Source organism: Bos javanicus, chromosome 21, assembly GCF_032452875.1.
Source record: "Bos javanicus breed banteng chromosome 21, ARS-OSU_banteng_1.0, whole genome shotgun sequence".
Taxonomy (NCBI): Eukaryota; Metazoa; Chordata; class Mammalia; order Artiodactyla; family Bovidae; genus Bos; species Bos javanicus.
This window is the reverse complement of record NC_083888.1, coordinates 26,728,155-26,751,844: the sequence shown is the minus strand read 5'-3', so window position 1 is coordinate 26,751,844 and position 23,690 is coordinate 26,728,155. Positions and strand designations below refer to the sequence as shown.

Below are 23,690 nucleotides of genomic sequence, written 5' to 3'. Positions count from 1 at the left end.
TTCAGTCATGTCTGACTCTGTGCGACAGCATGAACTGTAGCCCACCAGGCCGCTCTGTCCATGGGATTCTCCAGGCAAGAATACTGGAGTGGTTTGCTATTTCCTTCTCCAGGGGATCTTCCCGACCCAAGGATGGAACCTGCATCTCTCATGTCTCCTGCAGTGGTAGGCAGGTTCTCTACCACTAGCACCACCTGGAAAGCCCACTTTTTGGATAGTTTTTTTTGACTGCACCACATGGCATGTGGGATCTAATTCCCCGACTTGGGATCAAACCTGCATCCCCTGCATTGGAACCATGGAGTCTTAACCACTGGACCACCAGGGAAGTCCCCTCTAGTTACTTTTAAATGGTGTAGGGGGGAAATGTATAGATAAAAATCAAGCAAATGTGACAAAACGTTAGCAATTGGTGGGTCTAGGTTATGAGTATACAGTACTTGTATGCTTTGTATTGTTCTATCAACATTTCTGTAGGTTTGACTTTTTTCAAAACAGAAAAATTAAGCTGAGAATAGTGGTAGTGGTAAAGAGTGGTAAAGTAGAGCTAGTGGTAAAGAAACCGCCTGTCAATGCAGGAGACGTAAGAGACACTTCTCCTATGAGAAGTGTTCTCTGGGAGTTCAGTCTCTGGGGGCAAGATCCCCTGGTAAAGAAACCGCCTGTCAATGCAGGAGACGTAAGAGACACTTCTCTTATGAGAAGTGTTCTCTGGGAGTTCAGTCTCTGGGGCAAGATCCCCTGGAGGAGGGCATGGCAACCCACTCCAGTATTCTTTCTGGAGAATCCCATAGACAGAGAAGCCTGGCAGGCTACCATCCAAGGGGTCACAAAGAATCGCAGGTGACTGAAGTGACAGCGCACACAAGGGAGGAGGCATGGTTCATTATTGCAAAGTCTTGGTGTAGGAGTCCTTTGTTCCCAGATAGATCAAGTATTCTATAGATCTCCAACAGGAGAAACTGTTCTCTGTTCTGCAACTTTTCATCTCTATAGGAATGGAAAAGTGTTACACCCTTAAAGGTCAGAGCCTTGAGAATGGGCTCTCCTGTGTATTTCAAGCTATAGGCAACATTCTTAACACAATAGAATACAAAGGTTAAAATAAAAGAAATGATTTAATATGGAGTCAGATTTATTTTTCCCATTACATGGACACGACAAGATTCTTACTGTCTCTAAACTTTTTTATTGATAATTAAAAAACTAAACAAACAAGCTATGCCTTGCATCCTCCCTAAATATTTTCTGAACACCAGTCATGGTAACAGATATAAAGTGCTTTGCAAACAGCAGAGCCCTTCCTGGCACAAGGGGTCACCCACGTGATTATTTGGGCAGCACCAAGTGGTCTTAGATCACCTGGTCAAGCCTCTTGCCTTTGGCTGTCTTAACTCCAGCCAGTCTCTGCTGCTACAGCCACCTTAACATGCATATGCATGAGTGGCTTCCTGGCTTCTCTGCTCACAGCATCACTGCAGACGCACAGTCCTGCTCCTGAGAACTGGAGGGCAGAGCAACTCGCACAGCAGACTCCTGCCTGCCTGCTTCTCAGCGCCCTGCCCACCTCTCCTGATCCCTGGCAGCCAGCTGGCTCCCATGAAACCACCGAAGGCATCCCAGCGTTTTAGAAGCATCCGGAGAAATGCCAACCAGCACTACTTCTATCAGGAGTCCCTGCTGCTCAGGTGAGCCGTCCCGCCCATCCACTGTGCAGTGAAGGCAGGTGTGTGAGGAGGAAAAGCCTGGGTCCCCCTTGCTTGCATCTCTCCAGAGGACCAAGTGCCCATCTTCCTGGGCTCTCCTTCAGAATAAGCTCAGAAACTCCTTTATCCAGGTCTTCATCCGTCAAGGAAGACAGCCTCAGCCATGTGCACAGAGGGTAGTGTCTACCTGCTTCTGATCAGCATCAAAAAGCTTACACCCCAACCTGCCTTTATTGCTGGCCAAACCCACAGTCGTGCTTTATCTGTTTTCTCTTCTCTTTTACTCCATCAGCAATATCAAGAGAGAGCTGATGTATCGAGAGTAACAGACAATACATCTGTCATAATAAATGAGGTTTCTGTTGGAATATAGACTAGTTAGAAGTGGGGGAGTGTTACTTGAATTTGTTAAACATTTACAAAGGTATATTAAAACCTCCATAAATTCAGAGAAGCTGGAGAAAATTCTCCTTGGAGTAAGTAAAAACAACCTGAATTAGAAAAAACAAAGGAATTATTTCCCCTTACCTTTAAGTGCTTCCTTGAAGAAATAGCCATAGCACAATACTCTTTATCCCCTCCTGAAAAGTTGCTTTACGGTACATGTGTCCTTTTGAATTAAGCACAGGAAGCTCAGCTCAGGTGCTCTGTGATGATCTACAAGGATGGGTGGGCTGGGGCCGGGGGCACGGGGCACGGTCCAGTGGGGAGGGGATATATTCTATACTTTAAGCTGATTCACTTCATTGTAGAGCAGAAACCGTTATGGAGTCCAAGCTGACTCTGCTTGCCAAACGCCAGCCCAATGAATCTGAGAGAGGAGGGGTTGAGGCAAGGAACAGATTTTAACTGAGGAGAGTGGGCTGTCGGAGAAGATGGCAGGCTAGTGCCTCAAAATAACCATCTAGTTACGACTTGGTTGCCAGGTCCTTTCCTTGATCAGAGATGGGGGGAAGTGAGGAAACAAAAGTAAAAAGACTTCAATCCTTACAAATATCCTCTAGAATGGCAAGCCTCAGGCAGGGGGATGTGTTAGTTTCACTTCCTTGCAGTCTTTCACAGATGGGCGGCTCAGGCAGGCCATTATGTATGTTTAATAACAAAAAAGGGTTAAGGTCACAGAAGCAGTTCCAACATAAATTCAAAATTAACCTTTCCCAGTTACAAAACTAACACAACATTGTAAAGCAATTATATTCCAATAGATAAAAAATATGTAACATTACAGAAAACAATTTGCATTAGAATTAGTGTATTCATTTTCACTGGGAATAAATGTTGCTACACTTTGGAAAGTTGTTCTCCTTAGAGAGTAACTAATATCCTGAAATATTTACCTGTGTAAATTTGTTTAGCTAATTTGTTCATAGAAACGGCCGCCTGTTTCCCATCCTTATCTCAGATTTCAAATGAATCCAAGCAGGAGTGCGGCCTGGGGGTGCTCTCTAGATGAGATAGTTTGGTTTTTGTTTATTTTACATCCAGAATTAGGGGGCAGGAGGAGTCCTTTCTTTATGCTTTGCCACCAAAGATGCTGCTCTTCAGGAATCCTACATAAGTACTTTCTTGGTTCCTTTGACGACAGCTTCTGATAGCATCTTTTATCCTTCGAAGCTTTTGTTTTTCACTGACCCATCAAAGTCAGTGAATGTGTTCCAGTGGCTGCTAACACTACTGGATTCTCTCTCCAACACCCCAGATCCCTCTCCTCTTCTTCCACACACACCAGCTTCATACAGATGACCCCCAGAGAGCAAGAGGCTGAACTTACCCAGGGCAAAATCTTGGCGGGAAGTAATTCTACTAATCCGATTTCCTCCTTAATGCCCTGATCCATTCAGCAACTTGGAGGACAGCTTTACTGCGGATGAAACGGGGGACAGCCATGATCCAGAACAAATCTTTCAGAACATACAGTTCCAGAAAGATCTCATGGCAAACATTCGCTGTCGACCCTGGACCATGGGGCAGAAGCTGAGGGCGCTGAGGTAAGGGCCCCGATAGCACCAGGTGGTTATTGCAAGAGTGTGTGTGCTAATCTGCTTCAGCCCTGTTTGACTCTTTGTGACCTCAAGGACTGTAGCCTGCTAGGCTCCTCTGTCCATGGGATTCTCCAGGCAAGAATACTGGAGAGGGTTGCCAAGGCCTTCTCCAGAAATCAACTCTATTTCAAAAAAACACAAAGGGTCGTGTAGGGACTTGACTGGTGGTCCAGTGGCTGGGACTTTGCCTTCCAATGCAGAGGCTGTGGGTTCCTTCCCTGGTCAAGGAGCGAAGATCCCACTGCATTGGGGCAAAAAAAACCCCCAAAACAGAAGCAATATTGTAACATATTAATAAAGTTTTAAAAAATGGTCCACATCAAAAAAAAAAAATCTAAGTCATGTATTCTATCAGAATTTTGAAAAGCATACAGAAACTCTGATGATTAATGATTATCTGAACTGTAAGAGGGTGAGTCTTTTTTAACCTGCGGGGATAGCAAAGCAAATGATAACTTTTCAGTCAGGATTCAAGGAATGAACCAGGCCTTCCTCCGTAAGTGTAGCCAGGGCTCTGAGACGCCGATACCAGGGAGGCCCAGGCCAGCCATCAATCTCTCGGAGATCAGCTCGCCCTTCAAGACCTGCATTTGTCATCCCCTGTCACCTGTCTCCTCCCTGTCACCTGTCTCCTCCCAATTACCTTGAGAAACTACTGGAGCATTACTCCAGTAATTGGACCTGCGGAGACTCACCAGATCTATGGAAGGCAGAGAGAGCAGTGGACCCTGACTGCTCTGGGCCGAGGGAGTGTTGCTGAGGCAGAGAAATCAGGGAACTCCAGCCTTGGGTTTGGACCTACAGCCACCTATCTGGGAGGACAGAGCATGTATTTGTTACCTGTAGAGAGGCTGGGCTGTGACGAGGTCTGGGTTAGGAACTGTCCCCACTGCTGTTACTGACCAGGGTTCTTGGCATCCTTCAGTTCAGTTCAGTCGCTCAGTCGTGTCCAACTCTTTGTAACCCCATGGACCATAGCACGCCAGGCCTCCCTGTCCATCACCAACTCCCAGAGTTTACCCAAACTCATGTCCGTTGAGTCGGTGATGCCATCCAACCATCTCATCCTCTGTCATCCCCTTCTCCTCCTGCCTTCAATATATCCCAGCATCAGGGTCTTTTCAAATGAGTCAGCTCTTCGCATCAGGTGGCCAAAATATTGAGGTTTCAGTTTCAACATCAGTTCTTCCAATGAACACTCAGGACTGATCTCCTTTAGAATGGACTGGTTGGATCTCCTTGTAGTCCAAGGGACTCTCAAGAGTCTTTTCCAACACCACAGTTCAAAAGCATCAATTCTTTGGCACTCAGCTTTCTTCACAGTCCAACTCTCACATCCATACATGACTACTGGAAAAACCATAGCCTTGACTAGATGGACCTTTGTTGGCAAAGTAACGTGTCTGCTTTTTAATATGCTGTCTAGGTTGGTCATAACTTTCCTTCCAAGGAGCAAGTGTCTTTTAATTTCATTGCTGCAGTCACCATCTGCAGTGATTTTCGAGCCCCCCAAAATAAAGTCTGCCACTGTTTCCACTCTTTCCCCATCTATTTGCCATGAAATGATGGGACCGGATGCCATGATCTTAGTTCTCTGAATGTTGAGTTTGAAGCCAACTTTTTCACTCTCCTCTTTCACTTTCATCAAGAGGCTCTTTTGTTCTTCTTCACTTTCTGCCATAAGGGTGGTGTCATCTGCATATTTGAGGTTATTGATGTTTCTCCTGGCAATCTTGATTCCAACTTGTGCTTCATCCAGCCCAGCGTTTCTCATGATGTACTCTGCATATAAATTAAATAAGCAGGGTGACAATATACAGTCTTGACATACTCTTTTTCCTATTTGAAACCAGTCTATTGTTCCATGTCCAGTTCAAACTGTTGCTTCCTGACCTGCATACAGATTTCTCAGGAGGCAGGTCAGGTGGTCTGGTATTCTCATCTCTTTCAGAATTTTCCACAGTTTATTGTGATCCACACAGTCAAAGGCTTTGGCATAGTCAATAAAGCAGAAATAGATGTTTTTCTGGAACTCTCTTGCTTTTTCAATGATCCAATGGATGTTGGCAATTTAATCTCTGGTTCCTCTGCCTATTCTAAAACCAGCTTGAACATCTGGAAGTTCATGGTTCACGGATTGCTGAAGCCTGGCTTGGAGAATTTTGAGCATTACTTTACTAGCATGTGAGATGAGTGCAATTGCGTGGTAGTTTGAACATTCTTTAGCACTGCTTTTCTTTGTGGTTGTAATGAAAACTGACCTTTTTCAGTCCTGTGGCCACTGCTGAGTTTTCCAAATTTGCTGGTATGTTGACTGCAGCACTTTCAGAGCATCATCTTTTAGGATTTGAAATAGCTCAACTGGAATTCCATCACCTCCACTAGCTTTGTTCATAGTGATGCTTCCTAAGGCCTACTTGACTTCACATTCCAGGATGTCTGGCTCTAGGTGAGTGATCACACCATCGTGATTATCTGGGTCGTGAAGATCTTTTTTGTACAGTTCTTCTGTGTATTCTTGTCACCTCTTCTTTATATCTTCTGCTTCTGTTAGGTCCATACCATTTTGGTCCTTTATTGTGCCCGTCTTTGCATGAAATGTTCCCTTGGTATCTCTAATTTTCTTGAAGAGATCTCTAGTCTTTCCCATTCTGTTGTTTTCCTCTATTTCTTTGCACTGATCACTGAGGAAGACTTTCTTATCTCTCTTTGTTATTCTTTGGAACTCTGCATTCAGATGGGTATATCTTTCCTTTTCTCCTTCGCTTTTCACTTCTCTTCTTTTCACGGCTATTTGTAAGGCCTCCTCAGACAGCCATTTGCTTTTCTGCTTTTCTTTTTCTTGGGGATGGTCTTGATCCCTGTCTCCTGTACAATATCACGAATGTTCGTTCATAGTTCATCAGACACTCTATCTATCAGATCTAGGCCCTTAAATCTATTCCACTGCCTAATTGTAAAGGATTTGATTTAGGTCATACCTGAATGGTCTAGTGGTTTTCCCTACTTTCTTCAATTTAAGCCGAAATTTGGTAATAAAGAGTTCATGATCTGAGCCACAGTCAGCTCCCAGTCTTGTTTTTGCTGACTGTATAGAGCTTCTCCATGTTTGGCTGCAAAAAATATAATCAATCTGATTTTGGTGTTGGCCATCTGGTGATGTCCATGTGTAGAGTCTTCTCTAGTATTGTTGGAAGAGGGTGTTTGCTATGACCAGTGTGTTCTCTTGGCAAAACTCTATTAACCTTTGCCCTGCTTCATTCTGTACTCCAAGGCCAAATTTGCCTGTTACTCCAGGTGTTACTTGACTTCCTACTTTTGCATTCCAGTCCCCTCTAATGAAAAGGACATCTTTTTTGGAGTGTTAGTTCTAAAAGGTCTTATAGGTCTTCATAGAACTGTTCAACTTCAGCTTCTTCAGCATTACTGGTCAGGGCATAGACGTGGATTAACGTGATATTGGATGGTTTGCCTTGGAAACAAACAGAGATCATTCTGTCAGTTTTGAGACTGCATCCAAGTACTGCATTTTGGATGCTTTTGTTGACTATGATGGCCACTGCATTTCTTCTAATGGATTCTTGCCCACAGTAGTAGATATAATGGTCATCTGAGTTCAATTCACCCATTCTAGTCCATTTTAGTTCACTGATTCCTAAAATGTTGACGTTCACTCTTGCCATCTCCTGTTTGATCACTTTCAATTTGCTTTATTCATGGATCTAACGTTCCATGTTCCTATGTAATATTGCTCTTTATAGCATCGGACCTTGCTTCCATCACCAGTCACGTCCACAACTGGCTGTTGGCCTCCTTAATCAATAGAAATTAACCAGAGGTCAGACAAGAAATTCAGACGAGGCTTTATTGGGGTCCCTGCTGCAGCAGGGGGGAACAAGAACAGATAACAGGTTCCCTTGTTTGCCAGCTCATTGAAGCAGGGCGGGGTGTACAAGTTTGTTCCTTACATGCAGTGAGGGTAGGGTGTGTTCAGGGGTCAGGCCGGAGGGGTGGCTTAGGTGGTCTGCCCACCCTGAGGTGGTGCTGTGTGCAGGGGGCATGCACAGTACCCTGCTTTTGTTCCTGACTCTTCAGAAGTGACAGTTTGGGTTTTGGTCTCTTTTTATCTTATTGTCCATAATTTGCCTCAACTGTGCGTGCAGGCAGTTATTTTTAGTTCTTTTTAGTTTCTTTGTATTTTGTTGCCTGGGAGGTGTGTCCAGGTGCACACACTACAGGAAAGGGTCCCAGGTCCCAGCCTGGCTCACTGCTGCCTTGGCCCCCTACTCAGTCCTTACACACCCACCCTCTCCCATGGTTGCTTCAGTTCTGTCATCCTTATTAGCTAATGGGCTATTCCAGGGGAACAACTGTATTTTATGCACCTCTGTGTTCCACTGTACTTGACCTAAACAGGTGTGCAGAAAGTCGCTTGCATGGAAAATGTAATGAATGAATTGGGAGAATAGCATTCACACATATACACTACCATGTGTAAAAAGATATCTAGTGGGAAGCTCCACTGCTGTAACACAGAGCTCAGCTGGGTGCTCTGTGATGACCTAGAGGGGTCGGATGGGGATGGGGAGGGAGGTATAAGAGGGAAGGGATATATGTATGCATACAGCTGATTCACATCATTGAACAGCAGAAACTAACACAACATCATAAAGCACCTATATCCCAATCAGAAAAGAAAAAAATTGACCTAAAATTTTATAATGAATGAATGAAATGAAATGAATTATTATTTTCACTGATATAGGCCCCGTCTGTTGTTGGTGTTCAGTCGCTAAGTAACATTTGATGTGACTCATGGACTGCAGCACACCAGGCTCTTCTGTCCTCCACTGTCTCCCAGAGTTTGCTCAAATTTATGTCCATTGAATTGGTGATGCCATCTAACTATCTTATCCTCTGACACCCTCTTCTCCTTTTGCCTTCAGTCTTCCTCAGCAACAGGGTCTTTTCCAGGGAGTCAGCTGTTCTCACCAGGTGGCCAAAGTACTGGAGCTTCAGCTTCAGCTTCAGTCCTTCCAATGAATATTCAGGTTTATTTCTTTTAGGATTGACTGGTTTGATCTATAACTGACTGGAAAGATTGAGGGCAGGAGGGAAAGGGTGTGGCAGAGGATGAGATGTTTGGATGGCATCACTGACTCAATGGACCTGAGTCTGAGTGAACTCTGGGAGATAGTGCAGTACAGGGGAGCCTGGCATGCTGCAGTCCTTGGGGTCTCGAAGAGTCAGACACGACTTAGAGACTGAACAACAACTGGTTGTCAAAAGTTAGAAAATGCAAGATTTGCATAAGCGCATCTCTTCTCCACTGTTTGGCTATCTATTCCTACTGCACATTCACATGTGTTGCTGAGATTACCCGGGTGATAAACTTGTGCTCACCACCATGTTTTTGTTCTTTTCTCAGGCGAGCAAAGGATATTGTGCTGAAGTTTGAAGGGCGGTTGACCAGGACTCGAGGCTACCAAGCAGCCGGTGCCGAGGTAAAGAGCATACACACGCAGGTGCCCACTCTTCCTCTGGTCCCCTAGCCCAGGCAGTTGTAATTAACCTTGCACTTGCTGTACTATATGGGTTATAAACGTCCCTCATTAATAGTTGTTGAACAGTATGGTGAGCTCGAAGGTCCGAGTTTCCCAAAACTTGCATTTGAAGTCCCAGTGACGTCACTTAACAAATTATGCTTCCCGGAGGAAGCCCAACTCATCAGAAAAAGGAGATCTTCCCTTGGGGGAATGATCTGGCCTCTTTCCCAAGTGAAGCCCACTTACATGTGTGGGTTTTCTTCACTGTATCTCATCTAATAAGAAAGTTGCAGGCATATTCCAATGCTCACTTTATAAGTGCTAGATTATTGCTTGTTACTTTTCCTATCCAGTTACTGACCATTGAACTTTAGTATACATGAAAGTATCTATTAATAAAGACATTCCAATAATTTTCATAAATGCTTCAAAAACAATGAAAAAAATTATTTCTTCCACTCTAATCCTCCTTTCCATAGTATCTTTTGGCGGGGGATGAAGTAGATAAGAGTAACTTTTACTGCTTTGCTAGTATCTTTCTTTAAACTTCACATTTCAGTCATTGGATATATAATTTTCACATCAGACTAATTGTGTTGTTATTGTTTAGTCACTAACTCGTGTCCAACTCTTTGCAACCCCATAGACTGTGGCCACCAGGGTCTTCTGTCCATGGAATTTCCCAGGCAAGAATATTGGAGTGGGTTGCCATTTCCTTCTCCAGGGGATCTTCCCAACCCAGGGATTGAACCCACTGTTCCTGCATTGGCAGGTGAATTCTTTACCATCTGAGCCACCAGGGAAGCCCCAGAGTAATTATAGTATACAAATACTTTTGTCTTGCTTTCTTTTTTTCAGGTAACACCATAACAAGGATTTTTCTCCATGTTGCTGTTTTATTTTTCACCATGTTTTTGTACTTATTGTTTTCGATGACTCTGTAATATTCCATCAGGAAGATGCATGTTAATTTAATTAGTTACTTGCCTGCTGGTGATATTTAAATAGCTTCTAATTTTTCATTAGTGTAAACAGACCTGCAAAGATTGTCTTTGTACAGATGGCTTTTCCAGTCTTTTAAAAGTCTTTTTTCTAGGCTACATGTCAAAACTATGACCTCTGTAGAAAAAAGGATGATCCATGTTTTTTGGTTCTTGATAAATATTAATCAATTGTTTTCCAAAAGCATTTACCATCCACTATGAAGACAGCAGATTTTTTCATTCTGACACTTTGGTTCTTCCCCTCCTCATTCATAACATCATTTCTCTACCCCTTTTTTTTTCGGGGTTAACTTTATTCATTCTTATATCTCATATGATAGTGATCAATGATTGTGTCTTTTTTATTGGAATATAATTGCTTTACAATGTTGTATTAATTTCTGCTGTACAACAAAGTGAATCAACTATATATGTGTATATATATCCCCTCCCATCCACCCTTATCCCTCCTCTCGGGTCATCACAGAGCACCAGGTTGAACCCCCTGTGCTATACAACGTCTTCTCACTAGCTACCTATTTTATGCATGGTAGTATATATATATCAATCCCAGTCTCCCAGTTTGTCCCACCCATCTCCCCCCGCCATGTCCACATGTCCCTTCTCTACAAGTATGTCTATATTTCTGCCTGGGAAATAGGTTCATCTGTACCATTTTTCTAGATTCCATACATATGCATTAGTATATGATATTTGCTTTTCTTTTGCTGACTTCAGTTCAGTTGCTTAGTTGTGTCTGATTCTTTGCGACCCCATGGACTGCAGCACGCCAGGCCTTCCTGTCCATCACCAACTCCCAGAGCTTGCTCAAACTCATGTCCATTAAGTCAGTGATGCCATCCAACCATTTTATTCTCTGTCCTCCCCTTCTCCTCCTGCCTTCAATCTTTCCCAGCATCAGGGTCTTTTCCAATGAATCAGTTCTTCACATCAGGTGACCAAAGAATTGGAGTTTCAGCTTCAACATCGGTCCTTCCAATGAATATTCAGAACTGATTTCCTTTAGGATTGACTGGTTGGATCTCCTTGCAGTCCAAGGGACTCTCAAGAGTCTTCTCCAACACCACAGTTCAAAAACATCAATTCTTCGGTGCTCAGCTTTCTTTATACTACAACTCTCACATCCATACATGACCACTGGAAAAACCATAGCCTTGAGTAGACAGACATTTGCTGGCAAAGTAACGTCTATGCTTTTTAATATGCTGTCTAGGTTGGTCACAGCTTTTCTTCTAAGGAGTAAGCGTCTTTTAATTTCATGGCTTCAGTCACCATATGCAGTGATTTTGGAGCCCAAAATAAAGTCTGACACTGTTTCCACTGTTTCCCCATCTATTTGCCATGAAGTGATGGGACCAGATGCCATGTTCTTAGTTTTCTGAATGTTGAGTTTCAAGCCAACTTTTTCACTCTCCTCTTTCACTTTCATCAAGAGGCTCTTTAGTTCTTTGCTTTCTGCCATACGGCTGGTGTCATCTGCATAGAGGTTATTGATATTTCTCCCAGTAATCTTGATTGCAGCTTGTGCTTCTTCCAGCCGAGCATTTCTTTTGATGTACTCTGCATATAAGTTAAATAAGCAGGGTGACAAAATACAGCCTTGATGTACTTTCTTTCTGACTTACTTCCCTCTATATGACAGACTTTAGGTCCATCCACATATCTCCAAATGACCCAATTTTGTTCCTTTTAATGGCTGAGTGATAGTCCATCTTACATACATTAATGTACATCGTATATACATTGCATTCAGAATTAAATCCAGACTCCATCCTCTGACCCACCAGATCAGCCATTTCCTACCTTTTTGACCTCCTCTCATTCCTTTCTTCTTATTCTTTCCTGTAAAATGCCCAGCTAATGCTAACCCACAGGCTTCTCCTAGCTATTCTCCCTTTCTAGGTAGCTCCTCTAAGGACTAATTATTTTTTGAACTATTGATTAATTTTCATTCACATCTCAGCTCATGTATGACCTCCCCAGATAGACCTTCCTTGACCCTTTGTTTCAAAAAGCTATCCCCCAGTTCTAATGAGTTGAATTCTTCGTTGTTTCCTCCCTTCTACCTGGATGCAAACTCCATACCAGCTGATACCTCACACGTCTTGCTCATGATTTGTATCCGAGGTATTGGAAACGCAATGTAGGTGGTCAGTACACACTCTGGATGGACAGATTGTTCATAAGCTATGATACATGTTGTTAGTACACATCTGTTCCCAATGATCTTAGAAGCCTTACCAAATCTCAATAACCCAGGCCTGAAATTAGGACCCATTTCTTCCTTGGTTTTGCTTAATTTTGTGTTCACTTTGCTCTTAAAAGTCTTCCCTGGTGGCCCAGATGGTACAGTCTGCCTGCAATGAAAGAGACCTGGATTTGATTCCTGGGCCGGGATGATCCCCTGGAAAAGGGAATGGCAACCCACTCCAGTATTCTTGCCTAGAGAATCCCATGGACAGAGGATCCTGGTGGCTACAGATCACCGGCTTGAAAAGTCGGACACAGCTGAGCGACTGAGCATGCCCGCTGGGAGCCTCACCCCCATGTAGGACCTGGGCTCCACACAATCACTGCCACCATCATGAATGTCAAGTCCTCTAATCCTGCTCCCTTCTCTCTAGCTGTGGCGGAAGTTTGCTCGCCTGGCTTGTAACTTCGTAGTCATCTTCATCCCCTGGGAAATGAGGATAAAGAAAATCGAAAGTAAGTGCTGGCGCTTGGAGGAGTAGGGTGGGAGGTGGTGCTGGTGGGCAGCCAGCAGTGAGGTCTGAGATGGGTCTGGGGTGAACTGGTTCCTACACTGGGCAGTCAGGGCCCTTGTACACACAGTGCTGACTGAGGCTGCCCAGGGGTCTATAGAGGTGGGAGACATAGTGTTTGTCTCTGCCACCTCCCAGGATAAAAACAGCCCCACATTCCTCTGGAGCTCTGTCAGTTCTCTGTCAGTTCATGCCTTATATAATATACAATATTATATAATATTGTATATTGTATAATATATATTGTATATATATTATATACATATATATATATAATCAGTAATCTTGATTGAAGCTTGTGCTTCATCCAGCCCAGCATTTCTCATGATGTACTCTGCATATAAGTTAAATAAGCAGGGTGACAATATGCAGCCTTGACTTACTCCTTTCCCTATTTGGAACTAGTCTGTTTTTCTATGTCCAGTTCTAACTGTTTCTTCTTGACCTGCATACAGATTTCTCAGAAGTCAGGTCAGGTGATCTGGTATTCCCATCTCTTGAAGAATTTTCCACAGTTTATTGTGATCCACACAGTCAAAGGCTTTGGCATAATCAGTAAAGCAGAAGTAGATGATTTTCTAGAACTCTCTTGCCTTTTTGATGATGCAACAGATGTTGGCAATTTGATTTCTGGTTCCTCTGCCTTTTCTAAATCCAGCTTGAACATCTGGAAGTTCATGGTTCATGTACTGTTGAAGCCTGGGTAGGAGAATTTTGAGCATTACTTTGCTAGCATGTGAGATGAGTGCAGTTCTTCAGTAGTCTGAACATTCTTTGGCATTGCCTTTCCTTGGGATTGGAATGAAAACTGACGTTTTCCAGTCCTGTGGCCACTGCTGAGTTTTCCAAATTTGCTGGGATATTGAGTGCAGCACTTTCACAACATCATCTTTCAGGATTTGAAATAGCTCAACTGCAATTCCATCACCTCCACTAGCTTTGTTCGTAGTAATGTTTCCTAAGGCCCACTTGACTTTGCATTCCAGGATGTCTGGCTCTTGGTGAGTGATCACACCATCATGCTTATCTGGGTCATGAAGATATTTTTTTGTACAGTTCTTCTGTGTATTCTTGCCACCTCTTCTTCTTAATATCTTCTGCTTCTGTTAGGTCCATACCATTTCTGTCCTTTATTGTGCCTATCTTTGCATGAAACGTTCCTTTGGTATCTCTAATTTTCTTGAAGAGATCTCCAGTCTTTCCCATTCTATTGTTTTCCTCTATTTCTTTGCATTGATCACTGAGGAAGACTTTCTTATATCTTCTTGCTCTTCTTTGGAACTTTGCATTCAAATGGGTATATTTTTCCTTTTCTCCTTTGCCTTTCACTTCTTTTCTTTTCACAGCTATTTGTAAGGCCTCCTCAGACAACCATTTTGCCTTTTTGTATTTCTTTTTCTTGGGTATGGTCTTCATCACTGTCTCCTGTACAGTGTCACAAACCTCCATCCGTAGTTCTTCAGGCACTTTGTCTATCAGATCTAATCCCTTGGATCTATTTGTCACTTCCACTGTATAATCATAAGGGATTTGATTTAAATAGGAAACCATGAGGGAATAAAAAGAAATACAAGTACTGTGATGTGAGAATGGAAGCCTGTCAAATTCTGAAAGTAAAGAAGGAATCACCCAGGAACATACTGTTATATTTAACTACACATAAAAGAAATTTTATGTACATAAAAAATAGAGGTAAAAGTTAGATTACAAATTGAGGAGGGGAAAAGCATTTTTAACATTTAAGTGATATTAATCCCTTTCATACCAGTGGTAGAAATGTCAATTGGGATGCTATTTCTAGGGGAAAGTGGTAATTTGAACCAAACATCTTCAAAATCTTTATACTGTTTGATAGAACCCTTCTATTCCCTAACAACCAGAGAAAAGAGTAGCCACAACAAAATCAAACACACTTGATTCCCTTCCCAGATCCCTTTACTTGTCTGGTCCACCCTTTTTCAGCTGTTCTGAGCACTGGCTGCTATGACTTCTGGCCGCTCCCTTCTCTCGAGGATTAGTCTTGGCCCACATTGTTCCAGATGTTGGGCAGACATCACCTGCTCCCCCAGCCCCACTGGAGAGCCTACAGGTGATGACTAAGGGGTATTCAAGTCTAGCTTCTTGTTCAAAGTGGAACCAACACTATGATGAAACTTGCCCTCCAGAGCTCCCCATGGGATTAGGCTAAGCCAGGTTCAAGTTGAGACCACATTTTTGCTCAGCTCTTTCCCCTGACCTCCTCTGACCCACTTTCTCTTGAGATTGCTTCCTCAATATATTGTGTTCAGTTCAGTTCAGTCGATCAGTCATGTCCGACTCTTTGCCACCCCATGGACTGCAGCATGCCAGGCTTCCCTGTCCATCACCAACCCCTAGAGCTTGCTCAAACTCATGTCCATCAAGTCAGTGATGCCATCCCACTATCTCATCCTCTGTCGTCCCCTTCTCCTTCTGCCTTCAATCTTTCCCAGCATCAGGGTCTTTTCCAGTGAGTCAGTTCTTCCCATCAGGTGGCCAAAGTATTGGAGTTTCAGCTTTAGCATCAGTCTTTCCAATGAATATTCAGGACTGCTTTCCTTTAGGATGGACTGGTTGGATCTCTTTGCAGTCCGAGGGACTCTCAAGAGCCTTCTCCAATACCACAGTTCAAAACATCAACACTTCAGCGCTCAGCTTTCTTGATAGTTCAACTCTCACATCCATACATGACTACTGGAAAAACCATAGCTTTGACTAGATGGACCTTTTTTGGTAAAGTAATATCTCTGCTTTTTAATAGGCTGTCTAGGTTGGTCATAGCTTTTCTTCCAAGGAGCAAGCGTCTTTTAATTTAATGGCAGCACTCACCGTCTGCAGTGATTTTGGAGTCAAAAAAAAAAGAAAACCTCTCACTGCTTCCCCATCTATTTGCCATGAAGTGATGGAACCAGATGCCATATCTTAGTTTTCTGAATGTTGAGTTTTAAGCTAACTTTTCACCCTCTTTCGCTTTCATCAAGAGTCTCTTTAGTTCTTCTCTTTCTGCCATAAGGGTGGTGTCATCTGCATATCTGAGGTTATTGATATTTTTCCGGTTATCTTGACTCCAGCTTGTGCTTCATCCAGCCCAGCACTTCACATGATATACTCTGCACTTAAGTTAAATAAGCAGGGTGAAAATATACAGCCTTGACATACTCCTTCCCCGATTTGGAGCCAATCTGTTGTTTTATGTCCAATTTTAACTGTTGCTACCTGACCTGCATACAGGTTTCTCAGGAGTCAGGTCAGGTGGTCTGGTATTTCCTTCTCTTTAAGAATTTTCCACAGTTGTTGTAATCCACACAGTCAAAGGCTTTGGTATAGTCAATAAAGCAGAAGTAGATGTTTTTCTAGAACTCTCTTGCTTTTTCGATTATCCAACAGATGTTGGCAATTTGATCTTTGGTTCCTCCGCCTTTTCTAAATCCAGCTTGAACATCTGGAAGTTCATGGTTCATGTACTGTTGAAGCCTGGCTTGGAGAATTTTGAGCATTACTTTGCTAGCATGTGAGATGAGTGAAATTGTGCGGTAGTTTGAACATTCTTTGGCATTCCCTTTCTTTGGGATATAAATCATGTTCAGTTTAGTTCAGTTCAGTTCAGTCGCTCAGTCATTTCCGACTCTTTGCGACCCCATGAATTGCAGCATGCCAGGCCTCCCTGTCCATCACCAACTCCTGGAGTTCACTCAAACTCACATCCATCGAGTCGGTGATGCCATCCAGCCATCTCATCCTCTGTCGTCCTCTTTTCCTCCTGCCCCCAATCCCTCCCAGCATCAGTCTTTTCTAATGAGTCAGCTCTTCACATGAGGTGGCCAAAGTACTGGAGTTTCAGCTTTAGCATCATTCCTTCCAAAGAACACCCAGGACTTCTCAGGCTCTGATTCTAGGAAATCTGACCTTAGAAACTGATTTCTGCAGAATCATTTATGCTAGCAAATACTCTACCTAGTGAAAAGTTAGAAACTTCCAAAAAGTCAGGGAGTTGAGTTTAAGTTAAATAAATTATGGAACAATAAAATTCATTTTATAGGGAAACATTTAGTATGAGAAAATGTTCATAATAGATTGTTAACCCTGGATATGTAGAGACATGGCAGTTTTATACCAAAAAATACACATATAGGATGACAATGGATGGTTCCACTAAAAATTTACTAGAAAGTAATTGTAGTAGTGATTTTAATTTAGTAGCCTTGGAGTAAGTGACTTTTTTTGGCTTTCTTTGTGTTTTACTACTTATTATGAAACATAAGATATATTTGAAATAAAATTTCAAGATGCTACTTTTCCAAAGTGTGATACAAGTCCACCTGCTCCAGAAAGTCATCAGAAGTGTCACCTACATCCCCATCAAACCTCCTCTAAGCCCCCTTGTTTTCTCAGTAGAAATTTGTTTTTAGTCATTTTTCGGCTATGCTGTGGGGCATGCAGGAACCTCAGTTCCAGGACCAGGGAGTGGTCCACCTGCGGGCCACCTGCAGTAGAAGCAGGGAGTCTTAACCACTAGACCATCAAGGAAGTCCCAGAAATTTGTTTTTAAATGTCCTTTTTTATTTTAGAATAAGTTTAGATGTATGGAAAAGTGGCAAGGAGAATTCTAATAACCCCTTTGACCACTTTCACCTAATGTTAACATCTAACACGCTGTTATTTCTTTTGAAATTAAGACAAAAGAATCCTTACAATATCCTTGGAATTTTCCAAACTATGCAAAATGAAAAAGAAATCTTTTAAATCCTCAAAAGAGGCTGATATTTCTGAACGTAGATGAAATGTAAATCTGATAAAAAGCATTTTAGATCCATATGACATGAGGGAAAGTGTGACATTAGGGATTAAGGATGTATGTATGTAACTGGTAGATATAAAGGAATGTGTTAATCCTTCTGAATGATCATCATGGGTCAAGACCCTGATAGGGACATTATTGCATTCTTAGTCAATGTCCTGCTGATGTAAGAAAAAAAAAAATAAGTGTTGCTTTACAGAGAACTTCTTACACTGGGAGAATTTTCTTTAAACTGTGCTCCTTACCTTGTTTTTCTTTAGGTCATTTTGGATCTGGTGTTGCCTCTTATTTCATATTCTTGAGATGGTTATTTGGGATCAATATTGTGCTCACGATTATGACAGGTGCTTTTATTGTTCTTCCAGAGGTAAGAACTATATCAGGAGAGTTTAAAGTGCCATTTGTTATAAAGAAGAGATGTTTAGAGCTGTAGCGTAAGACAGGCACACTCATTATCCTGGTGGGAAGGATAATCTATGTGTCCAAACAGGGCTTGGTGACCTTTTTTCAGTAAAGGGCCAGATAGTAAATATTTCAGTCTTTGTGGGCTTCTTAAATCTGCTACATCATACAAACGTGACTGATAAGCCCTAGGTCACTAGTAAGTGTGGCTGCATTCCGATAAAATTTTATTTATGAGTGCTGAGTCACTCAGTCATGTCTGACTCTTTGCGACCCCATGGACTGTAGCCCCCAGACTCCTCTGTCCATGGGATTCTCCAGGTAAGAATACTGGAGTGGGTAGCCATTCCCTTCTCCAGGGGATCTTACCGACCCAGGGATTGAACCCAGGTCTCCTGTATAGCAGACAGATTCTTTACCATCTGAACCACCTGGGAAGCAATTTTGGATTCTTTTCCAACCATTTAAAAATATGCAATGGTCTCCCCAGGTGGTTCAGTGGTAAAGTATCCAACTGTCAAGCAGTAGATGTGGGGTTGATCTCTGGGTTGGGAAGATCCTCCAGAGAAGAAAATGGCAACCTACTCCAGCATTCTTGCCTGGGAAATCCCACAGGCAGAGGAGCCTGGGGGTCTATAGTCCATGGGGTCACAAAGAATTGGATATGACTTAGCCACTAAACCACCACCACTCAAACTTTCCTTAGCTCTTGGGCCACACAAAAGGAAGTGTTAGGCTGGATTTGGCTTATGGGCCAGTGTGCAGACATTGTGTTAAAGTAAAATCTATTTCTCAACTAAACTTTATCTTTGCAAAGCAAATGGGACCATTTCCTATGCCATTATAGAAACCCAGTGGCTTCAAATATCCTCCCTTAGAAGCCATGTCCAGACTAGAGAGCACACTCAGACTGGCCCCAATCAGGCAAATGAAAGTCTGGCCACTTGTGAAGAATCCACTTCCTAAGAGTCTTGTAGGTGCAGCATCTTCACAAGTGCATGGAGATCAGTGGCCCCTTTTCTTCCAGAGGACTGTGTGATTGCCTTTCCTCTGTCACCAGCTCATTGCAGGCCAACCGTTTGGAAGCACAGCCAGCAAGACCATCCCCAAGGAGCATATTGCATCTGCCCAAGATCTGGACACCGTTTGGTCTCTGGGGGTGAGGTTCAGGCCCAGCCACGTTCTTGTCTCGAGGTGGGAGGGGGTTGTGAATGTTCTAGAACCTGGGAGTCAGAAATGACATCGAGTGCTCTCTCTGCAGGGTTACCTCCAGTACTCAGTCCTCTTCTATGGCTACTATGGCAGGGAGAGACGGATCGGGAGAGCTGGCTACCGGCTGCCCTTGGCCTATTTCCTGGTGGGGATGGCGGTGTTTGCTTACAGCTTCATCATCCTCTTAAAAAAGTATGTCCGTTCAGTTCCTCAAAATCCATGCCAAAATGCTGTGGATGATCTCATTTCATCTTGTCACTAATCCTGCAAAGTCAGGGCATACATCTGCCCATGTTACAGATTAGGCCTGGTGTCCTTGCTCAGTCCTATCTGACTCTGCAACAACTGTATGACCTATAGCCCATCAGGTTACTCTGTTCCTGTAATTTTCCAGGCATGAATGGAGGGGATTGCCATTCCCTCCTCCAGCGGATCTTTCAATCCAAGGATTAAACCTGTGCCTCCTGCATTGGCATGCGGATTCTTTACCACTAGTGCCACCAGGGAAGCTCCGATCTTGTGTACACACCAGCTTGTCTTCATCACACTGCCCCTTGTGTCATCATAGCCAAGTTCAGGTAGAAGGGATTAGGATAAAAAAAGATAAAACAGTCATCATCATCATTATCATCAAGCAGACAAAATCTAGGGAGATGCAGTGACTTGAGGACCTTAAGAGTTCATGCAAAAATGTGGACACGTATATGTATGATTGAGTCCCTTCACTCTGCACCTGAAGCTATCACAATATTGTTAATCTGCTATCAGTTCAGTTAATGTCCAACTCTTTTCAACCCCATGGACTGTACCACACCAGGCTTCGCCGTCCATCACCAACTCCCGGAGCTTGCTCAAACTCATATCCATCAAGTCAGTGATGCCATCCAACCATCTCATCCTCTGTCGTCCCCTTCTCCTCCTGCCCTCAATCTTTCCCAGCATCAGGGTCTCTTCCGATGAGTCAGTTCTTTGCATCAGGTGGCCAAAGTATTGGAGTTTCAGCTTTAGCATCAGTCCTTCCAGTGAATATTCAGGACTGATTTCCTTTAGGATGGACTGGTTTGATCTCCTTGCAGTCCAAAACCCTAATAAGCAATAAAAGGTTAAAGAAAAACAGGAACATGATGAAAACCAGCCAATAAGAATATTGTTGAAATATGTTTATTGATATGTAAGGTTCTGTTTATAATTATGGTTATAATTAAATTATTATAAAACAGAAGAAACAGCAGGTGGTGCTAGTGGTAAAGAATCTGCCTGCCAGGGCAAAAGAAGCGGGAGATGTGTGTTCCATCTCTGGGTTGGGAAGATCCGCTGGAGAAGGAAATGGAAGCCCACTCCAGTATTCTTGCCTGGATAAATTCCATGGACAGAGGAACCTAGTGGGCTATAGTCCGTGGAGCTGCAGAGAGTCAGACACAACTGAGTGACTGAGCATGTATACTCACATACAGGGAGATGCAGAGTGACTTGAGGGCCGAAAGTTCACAGGAAGCTTTCCAGCTTAGCCTCTGGGGGGCCTCAAGACCCCACCTACAACACGAACCCTTTTCTGGATGTTACAGTTTAAGAGACAAATTGCTGTCAACTCTGGAGCAGGAAACATGGATAGACAGAAAGGGAAAAGCTTCTAAGAGGAGAGAAGCTCTAGAGCAGCAGGCTTTTTTGGCCCTGGGGACCATTTTCATGGAAGACCATTTTTCCATGGAGGGTAGGGGATGGTTTGGGGATAATTCAAGTGCATTATTTTTATTGTGCATTTTATTTCTATTATTATTACATTGTAATATGAAATAATTATATACCTCGCCATTATGCACACTCTAGGAGCCCTGAGTTTGTTTTCCTGTAACTAGACAGTCCCATCTGGGGGTAATGAGAGAGAGATGGGGAGTGGCTGAAGTACAGATGAAGTTTCGTTTGCTGCCCTGAACGGCCCGGTTCCTAACAGGCCACGGACCAGTACTGGTGCATGGCTCAGGAGTTGGGGATCTCTGGCCTGAAGAACAGGAGGACTTTCTCCTGAGGACAGAATCGCGACTCCTGCCTTACATCTAATGCAAAGTCCTGTATAAGAGGTATCTAACAGGCTCCCACTTGGTGGGGTAGTTGCTTCATCGGGCAGGGGCTCCAAGGAGAACTGATTTAGTTCAAAGTAAAGAATTTTGTTTCATGGAAAAGGAAATGGCAACCCACTCCAATATTCTTGACTGGAAAATCGCATGGATGGAGAAGCCTGGTGGGCTATAGTCCATGGGGTCGCAAAGAGTCGGACACGACTGAGCGACTTGACTTTACTTACTTTACTTCCCATGCTTAGACCATACCACTGCTTTTCTCATAAGAACATTTAAGTACTTGAGCATTGTTAAGTTAAAGATACCTTATTTCTGAGCTTTCACTTGGAATGTTTATTTTAATGTGTTCTTTATTTTGCACTGGTTCTACCTATAGTTACATGGTATATGTATGGCTGACTTGTAATGATTCTAGAACAGTGCTGCTTAAACGATCTGCGATGAAGAACCTTTTAAAAGATTTCTTAAATCTTTTTAAAAATTTCCAATCCTTCGCGAGCCAGAACTTAACGCAAAAACACAATAAAAACATCAGACTACTAAAAAAAAGAATTTTGTTTCACAGTCACAGCTGCACACGTGCAGTGAGTGCACACACTTACAGGGACCTCCTGACCACCAGTGATGAGAGAGCTTATGCAATGGACTCACCCAAGAACGTGCTGTTTTCACACTGTTCAGAGCAGGTGGTTGAGGACACAAGCCACAAGTGGGGCTGAACCCAGCCTAGGCTCTGCTAGGCTAAATATTTAGTATTTAGTTGACTTTTCAATATTGTGTAAGTTTAAGGTGTACAGCCAAGTGAATCAGTTATACCTATATATGTGTGCTAATGTGCTCAGTTGCTCAGTCCTGTCCGACTCTCTGTGACCCTATAGACTGTACCCCACCAGGCTCCTCTGTCCATGGACTTCTCCAGGTAAAAATACTGGAGTGGGTTGCCACTTCCTACTCCAGGGGATCTTTCTGACCCAGAGATTGAACCCACATCTCTTGCATCTCCTGCATTGGCAAGTGGATTCTTTACCACTAGCGCCACCTGGGGGAAGCTTACATATACACAAGTTCACTCTTAGAACATAGGCCGTTAAAGAGTATCGAGTAGCATTCCCTATGGTATGGAGCAGATCCTTATTAATTATCTGTTTTATGTACAGCAATATGTATGTGTCAATCCCAATGTTCCAGTTTATCCCTCCCCCACCCTTATCCCACCCCCAGTAACCATAAGTTTATGTTATACATCTTAACTCTGCTTTGGTTTTGTAGGTAAGTTCATTTGTAGACTTTTTGTTTTTTAAGATTCCACACATGAGTGATATCACATGATATTTGTCTTTATCTGACCTACTTCACTTAGTATGAGGATCTCTGGTTGCATCCATGTTACTGCAAATGGCATTATTATTCTTTTTATGGTTGAGTAATACTCCATTTTTATATACACCACATGTTCATCTATTCCTCTGTTGGTGGATGTTTAGGTTGCTTCCATGTGCTGGCTATTGTGAATGGGGCTGCAGTGAACATTTGGGTGCATGTGTCTTTTTTGAATTATGGTTTTCTCTGGTCCTCTTGTGCAGGATGGCTAAGAACTCCCGCATGAGCCTCGCCAGTGCTTCCAATGAAAACTACACATTCTGCTGGCGGGTGTTCTGCGCTTGGGATTACCTCATTGGAAACCCAGAGGCGGCCGAGAGCAAAACCGCAGCCATCGTGAACAGCATCAGGGTGAGTTAGGGAGCCTGTCCAGGCTGCCAGGAGTCAGGGCTCTGCAGACCACAGCCTTTATAGCAAGAGCCGCTGGCCTTCTGCTGGGGGTCAGCATGGTCCTGTTCCCACAGTGCTCAGACCAAGGCAGCCACAGTCTCCAAAGTCACGTGACATGATGTGTTTCCCGCCCTGCCCCCCACATGCCCCAAACAATCTGATGGTGTACAGGAGGAAGACACTGGAACTTTTTAAAAAAAATTTCATCCTTCTAAAATTTCCATGTGTGTATCTGTGTTAATTTGCATAATGGATTACTACCATGCTGCATGTATTTAACTTGTAAATGAATAAATACATCTATGTGGGAGATACAAGCTCTTAGTGTTGACTTAGAAGATAACACAGTAAA

General features: G+C 43.1%; 1 protein-coding gene across 1 annotated transcript in view; it reads left to right on the top strand.

Moving 5' to 3' along the window:
• Window positions 1–1,388: 1,388 nt before the first annotated feature.
• Window positions 1,389–23,690, top strand: part of TMC3 (transmembrane channel like 3) — a 55,545-nt gene continuing 33,243 nt past the window's right edge. Inside the window, exons 1-8 of the mRNA XM_061394602.1 lie at window positions 1,389–1,688; window positions 3,548–3,694; window positions 9,177–9,252; window positions 12,923–13,004; window positions 18,137–18,243; window positions 19,339–19,437; window positions 19,540–19,682; window positions 23,152–23,299. Coding sequence (XP_061250586.1) covers window positions 1,600–1,688; window positions 3,548–3,694; window positions 9,177–9,252; window positions 12,923–13,004; window positions 18,137–18,243; window positions 19,339–19,437; window positions 19,540–19,682; window positions 23,152–23,299 — 891 coding nt within the window. The 5' untranslated portion in view covers window positions 1,389–1,599. The remainder of the gene's footprint in view (window positions 1,689–3,547; window positions 3,695–9,176; window positions 9,253–12,922; window positions 13,005–18,136; window positions 18,244–19,338; window positions 19,438–19,539; window positions 19,683–23,151; window positions 23,300–23,690) is intronic.